This window comes from Cheilinus undulatus, linkage group 8 (assembly GCF_018320785.1).
Source record: "Cheilinus undulatus linkage group 8, ASM1832078v1, whole genome shotgun sequence".
Taxonomy (NCBI): Eukaryota; Metazoa; Chordata; class Actinopteri; order Labriformes; family Labridae; genus Cheilinus; species Cheilinus undulatus.
In genome coordinates, this window is record NC_054872.1 from 48230635 (window position 1) to 48245805 (window position 15171).

At 39.8% G+C, this 15171-nt stretch overlaps 1 protein-coding gene across 1 annotated transcript; it reads right to left on the reverse strand.

The window, feature by feature from the left end:
* Positions 1-10966: 10966 nt before the first annotated feature.
* On the reverse strand, positions 10967-13782 carry mcl1b (MCL1 apoptosis regulator, BCL2 family member b). Its single transcript, XM_041793218.1, has 3 exons — positions 13137-13782; positions 12006-12256; positions 10967-11857 (listed from the first exon to the last, which is right to left on the reverse strand). The coding sequence occupies exons 1-3, from the start codon at positions 13639-13641 to the stop codon at positions 11741-11743; spliced, it is 873 nt and encodes a 290-aa protein (XP_041649152.1). The 5' UTR covers positions 13642-13782; the 3' UTR covers positions 10967-11740.
* Between the last annotated feature and the right edge of the window lie 1389 nt (positions 13783-15171).

Below are 15171 nucleotides of genomic sequence, written 5' to 3' on the forward strand. Positions count from 1 at the left end.
TGGGATAGAGGTGAGGTAAGGGTTTGGTTTGCTGTGTTCAGGCCATGCCGCGGTCGCCTATATCCTTGCCCACTGGATTCATTTTAGATTTGCAGTGCCGGTCTGAACTTCCGGATCTTGAGTTTACAAGTTCACAAGGGATTAAAGAGTAAAATAAGATACAAACAGCTTTATCATTTTGCCTGTTTGGGGTCTGTATGCTTTTTGTTTGATTCCTGTATTGCTGATATAGCGATGGGATATATAATCAACAGGCTATACCCGGTGTTTTATTTTGAAATGGACTGCAAAGTAACTGAACTGACTTTGGCTCCCTGAGCCTGACTTCATGTTGGCTCCACTTGATACCTGCTGGAAAATGGACTTTGCATGTATCTCAGGTGGAGCAGAGCACTTCTAGCACTTGCCAGAAAAGGACTGTGGTGCATGCTGTGGAAATATAAAGGCTGAAAGACAGAAATTTGCTTGTTAGTGCTTGGGTTGGGTGCAAAGCTGTGCAGACAGCATATGTGGACCACAGATAGACATGCAAAGATCTATCAAAAACCCTGATACAGGAGTCAGTTTTGAGCTTCTACACAGTAACTGATTCTTGGGAAGTTTAGTGCACATGCAGCACAATAACAACTTCTTAGAACCAAATAGCTTAACCAGATATATTTTTTATTTACAGAAATGCACCCATTTAAAAGAGTTAAAACAGGAAATAGTTAAGCTGACACGCTCAGGGTTCTCTGCTTATATAAAGACCTGTGTATTGACTTAGGAGAGCAGAGACTGGAGGCCAGGATTTATATATCCTCTCCTTCTGAAGCTCATGCAGCTGGTTTCCAAACTCTTTTAGGGCATGTCTGGAAGTTTCTATTCTCTTCTGGTAATATATAGAAGCATGCACTGAACTTTTTAAGACAAAAAACTCAGCATTTCACTAAGTGTGACCTCAAACTGCCAAGACGTGGCCTATCTCTGCATGTCAGGGTCAGAATTCTGAGTATTTGCAGCTTCTGTGCAGATAACTCCTTTTAAAGATATACTTGTGCGTCAGCTGATTTCCGAGAAACTGTAGCTTTTTTTAAAATAAGGGGCGGTCTGTTGCTAGGAGGAAGTGAGGAGGCCGATAACCAATGCTGTGACTCTGTGGGAAGGCGGTGCCTCGCGGCTCAAGTTTCCAAACTGCAAAATAAACTGCAGTAAGCTCATGTTGTGTGGGAAGCCTCTGTATGAAGCAAGCTCTGAGCAGTTCATCGTGATGAAATCGGCTTTATACAGTTCTGAAATGACTCCCAGCTCTTTGTGAAGTTTTCTCCAGAGTTACTCAGCTATGTTAAAAGGCAAACTTCCTTGTTGGAGCCTCTTGAAAGACTAGATCCTCAAAAAAGTATGCAACGAGTCACTTCTTTTTTGTTAAACTCTACAAAGTTTTAATGCTTAAGGCACATAAACTTTATAAAGCTCTGCTAACTTTAGGTCCTGAATCAATCCTGGTTTCTTCTGGGTTGGGCAGTGATCTAAGCTTTATATAATCAATACTCCCAGCTGTATGTGATTGTGAAGTATGTGTGCAGACAATAGTTTTATCACCACTCCTTAACTATCCCATGGTAGGAATGCAATCACCTGCCTGAGGGTTCAGCAAGCTTTCCAGTTGTACTGCTCTGGCTCTGCAGAAGCTTCTACATTTGACTTGTTTGTTTGACCAAAACTGAAGCATTTGCACTTTTTATTTGCTGTGCTGCATGTTCTTTTTAAGGCAGTCAGAAAACTTTGTCTTCTTCTCTCAGACTTTGGGCTGTTTGTTTGGACTTGTATGGGTCTTTCTGTTCATGCCTGCCATAGTCCTAAATGAATGTGAATGTGCAACAGTAGATCAGGGCACAGGACCTGCATTTGATGATATAAAAAATTGTGCTTTGGATTTGGTTCAAGGTTATTTTACATAAGTTTAGTAGGCTTAACGTGCTTGGGACTTTTGGCTTTACTGGAAAGAATACTGAGCCTACCTATATGGGCAAAATGCTGCAGAAATTAAATAAAAAATGCAACTTTGTTGTCACAGCTTACTTGATCAATTTTCTTTTGCTAGTGAAGATAACTGATAAATGACATGCCTGCACATTTTCTCAGTGCAACAGAAATCTTTGTTGAATCACTCTGCAAGAATCCCCTTCAGGTGATGAGTCAGTTATCATCTGAAGAAAAAAACCAACAGTCAAAATGAAGCTCAATGCAATAATGTAGCATTGAGCAAGTATGCGGGCATGCCTTTTTGTTGCTGCTGTTTTTGACTTGCCTCACATTAATGGGATGTGTTTAGTAGCTGCCTTTTCTTGACAAAGATAAGTGACTGTTTGACTGTAGTGGATATAACTAGGGATGCACTGATACAGGGGTTCATTATCTGCATGCACCAACCACCAAATTTATAGTACTGTTTAACCCTCAGGCCCTCCTTTAGAAAAATCACACTTTTCCTCTTAAAGCCCTTTCAGGACATTGGATACATTTTGGGTGCTTTCACATTAGGCTCAGTTGTTTCAAACCGCGCCGCGGGGCGATTCACCCCCCCCCGGCTTGCATTCACACTAGCAACATCGAACTGTGCCCGGGCACACTTGCGTATTTACTCGGTCTGAAACAGAAAGTGGTGGTATGCACATAGCTGGTTTACAACCCCGGAAAGGAGGAGAAAGAAGAAGAAGAAGCTACCATGGCAACCACTAGGGTCATGACCTGAGCGCAGACTGCTTTTGTTTTGACCCGGCAAAAAGTCCATCCTGCAGCCATGGATGATTAAAATCACTTTTTAAGATGCCAGCAACTTCGCTCTTTGTATCTGTACAGCTCAGAGGATTAAATGGACTTGCGATCAAGCAAAATGAATGTTCGTGTTATTGTCCCTATATTTTATTTAGAAAATACAAAGTTTTGAACCGAGAAATCCAGAGTTTCGAGTTTCCTTGAAAGCAGCAGCTTGGGCAGCGGCTGCCATCTGATTACGGGACGCCGGGGTGTGTGTGTAATCTCGTGCATGCACGGCTCTGTTACACCTTTGTGTGAATTACTCGTTGCAGAAAAGAGACGGGCATTCCTTTTCGCCTTTATTGCGGAATCTCTGTGTAAAAATGGCTAATGTCTGCATGTTGGGCAATGAGAGCTGGCATGAGGGGCGTGGCTCTGGGAGATCACTGTTCAGCCCTCTGGAGGTGTTGCGGGATTAACTGAATGAAACACTGATGAAGCAGGGTTCACACATGACAACCCTGGCGAAGCGCTGGCTTTTGCTACCCATTGGCTTGTACAGTTGACTTGTGGAGGCAATTGGTAATGGTTTAAGGATTTCCTCACTGAGCACTGATCCTTTTTGTAGGGCACAACCATCTTGTTTTTATTCAGAATCAAGTTCAAATATGTAAACAGCAGTTTATTTTGCTTTTCTGGGGTGTTTTTGCATTCATTTGGATATTATTCCATGATTTTTTTGCTTCTGCCATGGGTGAATACATTAGGCTCAGATAAAACAAGCTCAAGACAGTCAGGCCAACTGTTGGGCTGAAGCCTTTTTTCCAACCACGATCAGCAAAGGCCTGATTATTGTATGGGTCTTAAGATTATTTACCAGATTATCCTGTGATATGCAGTCTGTTGAGAGTGATTTTTCCCTCTCTGACCTGATTAAAGGTACTTAAGATAATAAATATCAAACATTGTTAGCATTTACGACCAAAAATGCTGTTGTATGTGGTGAGCTAGCCACAGTAGCTTCTTCACGTTACAGTAGCATTTGACTGCATGAGATTTGCAACCAGTGGCAATCCCATACTTCCAAAATCTGGGACTGAACTCTATCCTCCAAGATGACAACACTTGCTCCCACAGAGTGGGGTTTACCTTCAAAATTTGTGAGTGGAGAGGATGGAATGGCCGGCCTGCAGTCCTGACCTAAACCCCATTGAAAACCTGTGGGATCAGCTTGGGTGTGCTGTTTGTGCCAGAGTGACCAGCACAACCACATTGGCTGACTTGTGACAAATGCTGGTTGAAGACTGGGATGCCATCCCAGAGCAGTGTGTGACCAGGCTGGTGACCAACATGAGGAGGAGATGCCAGGCTGCTGTGGCTGTGTATGGTTCTTCCACATGCTACTATGAATACAATGTTAACTTGACAATGTCTTGTTTATTCAGACTGCAATCATCTAATCCACCAAACAAGAATCAGTGGCAGAATAAGTTATCTGGCACTGACAAAGAAGATTTGGCAAATTTCTCATGTGCACACCCAACATGCTCAACTCTGCTGCTCATCCAACAAATGCATGCTCCTTACAAATGTGGCACCATATTTAAAGGGAAATAAACAGGCTTTCCAACAGTACAAGAGGTATTGCCAAGAAGCACCAAACACAAATTTGCTTACTTTTTGTGCTTAGTTTATATCGTCCACCACTGCTCTTTCCTCTCTGTCTACAACTTTGGGTTTAAAATATGACTGCATTTTGTCAACCTTGTTGCTGTCTGACTTTGCAATTGCACTGCAATTTGATTGAGTTTTCATGTGCTTAATCCTTAAATGCAAAGAAAAAGTGCCTAGTACTCTGTTTGTTTTTATATATAAAACTTAATGTAATGACCTCCTATGAAACATCAGTACTATTTAAACAAAAATACTGATAATACTGATCATTTTGATCACTGTAACTGTGATATGAAATTTTTATCTCTAGTTAAGAGAGTTAATGTAGTGTTCTTCTTTGCAGGAAGAAGCAGGAAGTTTGTGTTTTTTCTTTTTTCCTTTGGGATACAGCCTTATAACTGTTGGATATACTGTATATCTTTAGCAGGAAAGCTGTTTTTAAATACCAAGTACAGGCAAAAGAAAGAGGAACTTGAGGAACAAAAAAAAATCATTTTTTCACTGGATTACTAACTTCATTGGTCTCGTCTTGAGTGCAGAGATAATATATCTATTTTTAACATGCATATTAAAGTGATTCAGTATGGATATTGAGCATCTGATGCATGAGTTAGTCATACCAGTTTTGCTTGAGTGCTTGGTTTTAGGTTTCTGTTTGTGCAATGAAGTCTGAGCTATCACATGTACCAGTATTCTCTAAGCTTGAACCCGTGTTTGAAGAGTGAACATTAAACCCACTATGTGTATAGATGGTAATAACATTAAGTCAATGTTGAGGCTTTGATCCTACAGGAAAAAATAATATATGCCAAAACATTTCAATAATGTATGGCTCTAATACGCAAGCTACCAACTTCAAGGTTGTTCACAGACTGACGCACTTTGCATATTCAGCCCCAAGACACCTCCATGCTTTCTGCACCCCCCAATTCACCAGTGGATGGTGCAAACAGCTGAGGAAAATTGCCTCAGCCTCAATTCCCCATGGTGCAGCAGCATGTTCTTCACAATGAACTGTGCAGGGGATAACCTGGGTGGTGGCTAACATCATTAGCAGCAGGAGAGGACACGAGGAGGTCTGCTGTGGATCATCACCATGGAGAGGAGCTCTACTCCATTTCCTCCTAAGGCCTCCACCAGTGTTGTGTTTGTCCTGTAACCCGAGACAACAGGAGGATCTGAACAAACAAGGGTGCAGCCTCGCATCATCACCAGGGATCCCACTGTTGAGGTTTGGCAGGGTTTAGGCCTGATATTTAACCCAAGGCTCATGAGTCACATGCAGCTCTTTTGTGAGTAGCTGTGACTCTTCAGTTCCACTTGAGAAATGTTTTAAACGGAAACAACAGCAGCAGAAATTATTCATCGCATCCATCTATCACACTCTGCAACTCCACCTGTATCAACCAGCCAAACCCGATGTAACCCACGTCTCCTGTTTTGTTTGCTGATGGGCAAGATGTGCAACTCGCTGGAATAACTGCCATATGCTATCGAGCTTCTCGGGTTGTTTGCAGTTTGGACCACGGAGAGCACAGAAGCTGACAAATGAATGAGAAAAAAACAAGAGCGCTCTAAAACAGTTTTGTGTACTTCTGGGATAAATTTCCTTCCCAGGCACACATCGCTGACCCACTGAATAGGATTCTATAACCCACTTTTTGTGTCCTAGTCCACCAGTTGGGAACCACTGGTTTACCAGAGTGTACTACCTCAAATTGAGGCATGTCATTTAAATCATAACACATCATTTCAGGGGGGGAAATAACCTCCGAGCCCATCAGCGCTTTTTGTAATAAAATTAAACAAAAATGTGCATGTTTGACTTTGGGTTAAAACATAAAACTCCAAAAATTCTGTGGCTGCTCCAGGTAGCATTTAGACACTTGTCGGTTGCTGCTGCAGGACAGACATCCTCCTTTCATTAAAACAGCTGTGGTAAGTGCTCACAAACTTTATAGTATGTAATTCCTGAATGTCAAAATATGAGTCTAGAGCAGTGTCACTCAACCCTGCTCAACCAAAGAGCCAAACTGTTAAAAAATACCTTCTCAGGAGCTATATCTAGGTGGTGAAAAGTAGCTAAAATGGGTTAAAGTGGCAATAAAAAATAAGTTAAAAGTGGCAAAAATGAGTGAAAAGTGGCCAAAAGGCAGCAAAAATAGGTAAGATGTGACAAAAAAAAGTTAGTTACAGGTGGCAACAATAGTCAAAAAGTTGCAAAAACATGGCAGAAAGTGGCAAAAAGGTGGGAAAATGGGTAAAAAAAGGGAAAATTTGCAAAAAGGATAAGAGGCAAAAAACTCATAAAAAAGAGTGAAAATGGGATAAAAATGTCAAGTGTGCTGAAAGTTGAAAAAAAAAGGGAAAAAATGCAAATAAGGGGAATGGAACTAGACAAAAATTAAAGGTTTACAATCAAAGCCAGCTGTTTAAGTGTGGGAAACAAATGGATTAATGGATAATTTCTGAGGTCAAAATTTCCCTTTTTTAAGGATTTCTTGGGTAATATTTCAAATTAGGTCATAAAAGAGCCACAAATCATCACAAAAGAGCCACATTTTTTAGGATTACTGACCTAGATTTTAAATGCTGAAATCAGCAGGCTATAAGCAGGGCTCTAGATCAACTTTCTTTGCCACTATTCTTAAAATCCATTATAACCATCCCAAAGTTGATGTAAATTATCTCCACAAAGAATACTTCCAAGTTGACAGATCAGTGGTTAATAGCCCATTATGAAATGAATTTGGTCCCCAAATGTGGTCATGTATAAACACAAAAACATTATGTCAGACCGTTGTTTCAATATTACAGCTATTTTTATAAAGCTGAATGAAGGTGGCACGGCAGTGCAGGGGTTCGCACTGTTGCCTCACAGCAAGAAGGTCCTTGGTTTACATCCTGGTCATGACCGTTCTGTATGGAGTTTGCATGTACTCCACCACCAAAAACATGCTCGTTTGGTTAATTGACCACTCTGAATTGGCTGTAGGTGTGAGTATGTGCATTCCTGGTTGGCGACCAGTCCAGGGTGCAGCCCACTTCTTGCGCAGTAACAGCTGGGAACACCAACAGTAACCATGACCCAAACTGGATAAGCGGTATAGTAAATGGATGAATGAACGGGAAGACTGGGAATCAGATCACCTGTTAATTCACCAGTATGGCTGATTTGAGCAGGAAGACATACTTAGCGAGTGGCTGCTGCTCATTTTCCAACACCAACATTAAGGTTGAGCAGTGAATCATAAATTTAGATTCAATCGCAATAGAGTTGCAATTTTCAAACTGCAAAACAACATATTTTTTTTTACCTTAAATATGTCAAAACATCAGTTACCATTTTTTGCAACAGAGATGTTCTACACATCATACACATTTAAGTGATTTTTCCCTAGAATAATCATTCCCTGAAATTCATACCCAACTGGTGATACATGTCAAAATGATCACAAATAGATATTTTTTCAGTATTGCTCAGCTCAAATCAACATGCATCAAAAAATACTTTGAACCATTTGCATCCCAGAATTGTTTTTGTTCATCCCATGCACATTTTGTAAAGTGGAGGTGTCCTTCCTCTGGGGCATTACAGATGCTAGTTAGTTAAACTAACAAGGAAACATGAAGTTAAACTATAATGTTCAAGCTTGGCTTAGCAAAATGACTATCAAGCAAATGTAAATGTCTTCAGGAATGATTCGAATGCAAGGCCAAGAAACAGGAAGTTAAAGTTTTGGAGAGAAGCTTGAATGAATCCAGATGTTAGGACAAAAATTCTCTATTTTCCCAGCTATATTAAAAAGATAAAACCAGTGGAACTAAGATATGTTTAACTTCTTTACAGAAGCTTTATGAATCCCCTAAAACCCTAACACAGCATCAGCAGATGGCTGTTCAACATGCAGGGTTTTTCCTGCATAGAGAATTTGGAGGCGGCCGCCAACTCTGAGAAGTCTGAAGTTATCACAACAGCCCCTTTATTCACAGGCTTTAGAACCATAACGTGTTGTTAGGAGTGATGGATTTGGTGACATAATCAATACATCTGAGCCACTGATATAATATTAACAGAGAGGACTTCACTGAGCTGGAGATCAGCTGTTCTCCAGTGAATTAATTCAGGAATGACAATCAATCAAGAACGATCAAATACACAGAGAAAGGAAATAACCATGTTTTTGCAACATGTAGACTGAAAATTCACATTAAGAGGAATTATGAAAGGAAAAAAATGTATAGGAGTCTGTTTTGACTGTTTTTAATATTATTTTAACCCCTTGTTCTCCTGTACTAGCAGACACACAGAGCTCTGTCTGTCCAAATGTCCTTGTGGCTTTAAATTTGTTTTAATTTGTGCTTCTAGGGAAAACTTGATATTTAGTTTGTACTGTTATTGGGATTTATAATGTTAAAGAAGTTACAAATACAGAAGGATGAACATGTACCAGTAAAAACTCATTTTTATATTTATCTCTCAATTTAATGTCAAAGTAAGACACCTGGGTGTGCCTTTCTACTATATCCTGCTCTCAGCATTGCAGCTGCAATAGCCCTAACAGCACCTGGCCGGACAGTGGATGTTGAGAGGCTACTTTCTGCACTCAAGATTGTAAGATATGATTGACAACACTATCACAATTCATGTCTACACCGGAATATTGCAAAGTTTATAATGCATGAACTTTTTTTAAAAAGATAAAAACACCCCTGCGTAACAGACTTAAGGAGAGGCACCTGGATGTATGCTGTAATGTGGCCATTGATGTCCAAACCAGAAGTCCTTGAATAAAAAGACTGTCTCAGGAGGTTCTACAAAATGTAACCAAGGAGGGCAAAATGTTCTGCCACTGGCTGTTTCTTGTGCAATGGTGGTTAAGCTGCCATGTAACCAAACTAAAATGTTAAATAAAGCACATAAACGTAAATGAATATGCTTCAAAATAAAACTTGTCATTTTTTAAAATTCATATGATTACAACTCCTAAAATAGACTGCTAGTAAAACACTTGTTTGAGCCAGTTGAAGACACGGTACATGTGCACCTGTGAGCCCACGCTCAGGTACCACCACCTCATTTCAAGCCAGGAAAAAACCCTGAACATGAGTCTGGTTCTTCAAGGTTTCTGCCCAGTAAATGAACATTTTTCCCTTGCCACTGAAATTTGGCCAAATGTGGCATAGAGTTGAGCTAATGGTGGATTTATTTTGGGTCTTTCTTTATGAATAATATAACAGTATAGTCTAGACTTGCCCTCTATGCAGTGTGTAAAGGCTACACAGGTTATGAACTGACGCTATACAAATAAAGACTGAGTGATTGACTTTCATCAGCTTAAACTAGCTCTTTGAAAAATGCATTGTTCTCCTGCCTTTCCACCAGACATGTAGCATTCATAAGGAAGCATAACTGCACTATACATTGTGCTTTCCATTTCTTAATTCCTTTACCTAGTGAACTTTTATCTACATTGATATAGTAAAAATGTTCTTGCACTATGGCTCTTTCAGAAAAGTTTGACCAGTATGGCTCCTGAGTAGGGCAGGGTCAAAAAAAATCGATTAGGCTTGGGTTTTAAATGACTTTTTGAGGACTCTAAATGAGAAACAGGGATGCACCGATGCATGAGTTCAACACCAATATCAGCTGATATCAGCCCTGTTGACAACCACTGGCCACAATGTGGCCTGAACAGATATCAGCAGTTAATCTGTTTCGATTTCATGCTTGAGGCAAGAGCTGAATTAAATACAATATTTACAAGGTAAAAGAAGTCACCTGTTGGACAAACTGATCGGTTTACTTAGAAAAAGATAGCATAGGGGTGGATGTTGCACCAGAAGAAATGACAGAAAAAAAAATCACTGATATCAGCCATTGGCTACACTAAATTTAAACACTGGCATAAGCCCAAATTTTCATAGTAGGTGCAGCAGAAGCACAAAAATACATTCGTTTTTTACATTTATGTTACAAGCGACAGTACAGCAGAATCAAGTGGATTTTAACCTGATCTAAAAAGCACATTGCTTGTGAGAATATGGCTGTCATTATGCATTGAGAAACCAAACATAAAAGCTCATTAACATTTAATCACATCTGATTATCTGCCAGTCTTCAGGCAGTTAGAAAAGGTTCATATATAGGAAGTCGACTATGTTGTGAAACTTTTGAGGCTGTTTTGAACTGTTTTCTACCCCAGTTTCACAACCTATCCTCTACTGGTGCATTCTGCTGTTGTGCACCAGCTCTTTCAAGATAACAACTCGCTTTGACTGCAACTCGCAAAAAAAGTGCGGATGCAGCTGAGCTGCTCTGTGCAATAGAGGCGAGGCCACAGTTTCACAGCTTCATCCAATTTCTAGGAAACTGTAACCATGGTTTTGTTTTGGGGCGTAGTGTGAATAGACATCAAAGGCAGAGATGTGTGGGGGTGTTAGAGTGGGTTGGAAACAGGGTCAGACAATTTCTGACAACAGCATCATAATGAGTGTGTGTGTTACATTTTAACCCTTCAACAGAGAAGCAATACCAAAAGGTCAAATCATGTGATTTATATTGCTTTTTTATTATTTTATACATACTTGTGCTAGCTTACAACTGGATCTGCACTATTTATCATAGTCTGGATTTCCCCTCTCCCTGGGGGAAAAGACCTTCTTCCAAAAACTGCAGTGAGTTTTGGTGCAGGCGATCAACAAAATCTGCATCCTTTCAACCCACAGTACTTGTTCATTCCTTTCAACAGACTCAAACTTTCCAGCCTTTTGAACAGCAAGCAGTCCTGCATGTGGTTGCCATCGTCTCCTAGCGCAGATCCAAACATTTTCATAACAAGGAAGTAGCGCTACACTCATGCAAATCCACCCCCTCCTCCTCCAACATGGTAAAGGTTTCCATACAAAGGATTCAAGGGGTTATGAATGGGCACAAAAGACGTGGGCTTCATGACTGCATGACATGGCAGCTTTCCCTTCCTACATGTGCCTTACAAACACCATCAGCACAAGGGATTTGTGATAAAAAAAAAAAAGCAATCAATCAAAAATCTAGTGTCCCCTTAACCACTTTAATTTGTCTTGACACACATTTTTTTTACATTTATTATAAAAATAAATCTTTGTTAATTAAATAAACCTAATTGTCAAAAGTTGCCTGCTTTTGGAAAGTCTTTTATTGTAGGCTGGGTGTGAAGGGGAGTCCAAAAAAGGTGACAAGTTGAAGAAGAGTGACTGCTGTGAAGAAGCTTCCAGCAGTTATGCTTTAGCGTCCTTCGTTTTAAGTCCATGTGGTGTTAAAATAAGTCTCTGAGTGTCCAAAAGTTCACCTGATCAACAGGGCCAGCGTTGCCCCGATTCCTGCGAATCCAGCAAAGGCCATGAGCGTCGTCCTCACTGTGGACTCAGGGTCTGCTACTCTGAAGAACTCTACAAAGCCCTCCTGGAAACCAAAGAATTAAAACATCATGAGCTTGTTGAGGGCAAAGGCTTGCGCTTGCTTGACACGTAGGCTATGTTGCACAATGAGAGCAGTTATGCAACCATTTTTTCCCCTACATCCTGTCATTCAGCTCTTAGTCACAACTTACCCAGGAGTTGTTTTTGACCAGCCAGTCCCTCTGGTCAGACACCAAGTATGTGGAAATCTCCTGTGCCACCAGCTCTACACAGTCCCCCTGGCCTTTCTCCTTTAGGTACTGAGACACAGCTGCTCCAAAAGCGACCAGGCTGGCAATCCTGCCCCAGTTGGTTGTTCCGTCTGAGAAAAGGCTCTTTGCTACTGCGCTGACAAAGCTTGCATCGGCCCCCCTTTCATCCAGAGACAGTTTGTTGATCATACCTACAAAATCAAATCATTGAAATATATTAAAGATGAGGAAGTTTGCACATCTGGGAATCATTATCAGACTAAAACAGGAACAACAGAGCACTCTTCTGTAGGGGGATTCATTTGGCTGCATTAAATGAAGTAAACTAAAAACAAGCATAAAACATACACTATAATGAGTTTAAATTGTTACTGTTCCTTTTTGGACACTTTCTTCTCAATATAAAATAGTCTACATAGTCCAAAAGGGTGTTCTACTACTTCCTCTAAGGAGTGTCTTGCCTTATCTTTCACAGCTGAATTTCTTTGTTGAAACTCCCAAGTCTATTTTTTTTAAATAAAGGCAAACAACTAACTTCTATGGCTGGATGATATGGTGCAAGAAACACAGCTATTCTTTTTGAACTGAATGGCATTACATGATATGCACTTTCTGTGCAGAAATATTAAAACAATGTGTTTTCATTCAAATCAACACAGACTAAAACTCAAATAGACCGCAAAATGCAAACATGCACATGATAAAGAACATGAAAATAAACTTCCAATGTAAACACTTTAAATATATTACCTTGTTGATAAATTGAGATAAAACTGATGGGTGTTCTTGAAATGCACGATCTTTGGGCCAGCAATTTTCATTTTAAATCAAAAGCCACATAAAGTATAGAAATAATACATGATAACGTCTAAGCCAATGCTTTGCACCAATCCGTCTTAAAAACGTTATATATTGCCCAGCCCTAGTTCCAGCAAGTCCAAACAGCAGCTCCAGACATGATTCCCGTCAATAGGATTACTGATAATATATATATCCTGTAGCTGTAAATGCTACATGCTACAAGCTAACCTTTCACGTAATCCACGTACAAAAGAAGCATTCGATACATACCATTGTATGCGTATCTGTGTTTTGCCAGCACGTCCTCCACTACTCTCTTCATAGTCGATAGTGCACTAGTTTCATTCCAGCCAGGCTTTGAAAGTCCAGTATACTCTCTGAGAAAACGGCCAATGAGTTGCCTCGTGTCATTCTCCAACAGTTCGTACCCTGCCGGACAACTGGAGACGTCGGTTTCACCGTCTGAGTGCAGCTCCGGGGTGCAAGGTAACGAGCCGTCGTCGATGTCGTCGCTGGCTTCCCTAAGTGCTTTCGCGGTTACAAATCCTTTCCCTGCGTTTACAACCAGGTTCTTCGGCCTCTTTGGGGTCTCATTAGACCCAACATTGCCGTTTTGAGAGTCTAGTGAAGATCCCATTGCCGTTTGTGGAGAGGGAGCGCCTACGCCGTAGTGAATCTGTCCGTCCACGACTCCATTTTGTGGAAGAATATAGCTCATGACTCCAGTCGTTACACCAAACGCAGCCCGCTTCGTCGTTGTAGGAATGATGTTCATTTTTAATTACTTGCCTGAATTACGCTTACCGTTGATTAGTCTTGTATTAAATTATCCGAGAATTACTGCTAGCCTGTCTGTTTCAATAAGCTAGCTTGGTTTCTACTGCTTGTTCGATTTACATTGCTGGGTGGTGGTAAACGGAAGTAGAAGTTTGAAGATAAGCTTTATATAGACGGCCAACGTAATGCGTCGTGCGTCACACTGACGTATGTACACGCACGTCCCCGACTCTCCCAAGCAAACGGTTCTCATCAATTCAAAATAACTTCCCCTATTTTCTGCCGTTTGTGTCTATTTTTGATGTTAATCGAAATAATGCGCTCAAAGATTTTAAACTGTGCTTAAACAGTGACACACTTTGTTTAAAGTTTATTTAACTTGTCGACAAAAAAAGCTGTTTCAAACGGCTTTGTTAGTTGTTTATTAAGCCAACTTATTACTAACTTAACTATCTTAAAATCAAAAGAGGGAGATTGTTGTAGAACTATCATGCTTATTGAGAAGATTAAAACACGAACACTCCGGATATCATCTTTTAAATTTGTTGACTATTTTTGTAATTTTCCATGACATCAAAAATATGATCGGTATGCAAACAGGGATTACCGGAAGCACGCATAGTGACCAATTAATCATAATAGCAACATCAACAGATGTATTTTCAAAGCATGTAATGACATGTTTTCAAATCAAAACACAATAAGTTATAAAAATTGTAATTAAAACAGACAAAAAGCGTTGATTACGGCTGTACAATCGACATATTTTATTCATAGTTTAAAACAGGAAAGTTTCTTTTACAAAATAAAACTATTAAAATTATGATTAAAGTGAACTTGTGCTCAGCAGCGTTCATGTTGGTGTCAGTTGAGCTTCTTTATCTCCTTTCATAATAAAGTTAATAAAGTTATTATTATTATTATTCATGATAGGATCCACTATATTTGACATGGATATTGGACTAAAAGGCCTAAAAAGCTAATCTGGATTTAAATTTAGCAAGTTTTTCATTTAAATGACAAAACGACAGATTTATTACTGACATTTTTTCACATTCCTTCCATAATTTTCATCTCACATCTTAAGTACTAATAGCAGATAGAAAGTTTTATTCCTTGTTTCACCATAAAACATGTTCTTTGTTTAATTAAATTAAGTTATTTACATAAATAGTGATGCTAATTTACTTGTCTTTCAGAGGATATGTACCACGTTTAAGCTCTTTATTTATTTGGCCAACCTGTTATCGATTTTCTTTTATTATTTATATTGTAATTGACTATTTTTGTTTGGTCACATCTCATACCAAAGACAGACTCACAAAGGTTCAAGAAGCACATCATCCTGTTACACAACTCATGTTTCCTCTCTACATAAACAAAAACTTTCCTTTTTTGTTAGGGGAAAAAAACTAGGACTTCATGTTCCCATAGGAGAGTGACGTTAGAGTGAAATATTATGCTTCCCCCTAGTGGTCATTGAATAGTATCACCTCCTTTCAGATTGAGTAACTACAGCAGAGTCCTG

Coding starts and splice junctions, on each gene's coding strand:
- mcl1b (XM_041793218.1), bottom strand. CDS start 13,641: ATGAACATCATTCCTACAACGACGAAGCGGGCTGCGTTTGGTGTAACG. Junction 12,257..13,136: donor ACACAGATACGCATACAATG/GTATGTATCGAA, acceptor TTGATTTTGTAG/GTATGATCAACAAACTGTCT. Junction 11,858..12,005: donor TGGTCAAAAACAACTCCTGG/GTAAGTTGTGAC, acceptor TTTGGTTTCCAG/GAGGGCTTTGTAGAGTTCTT.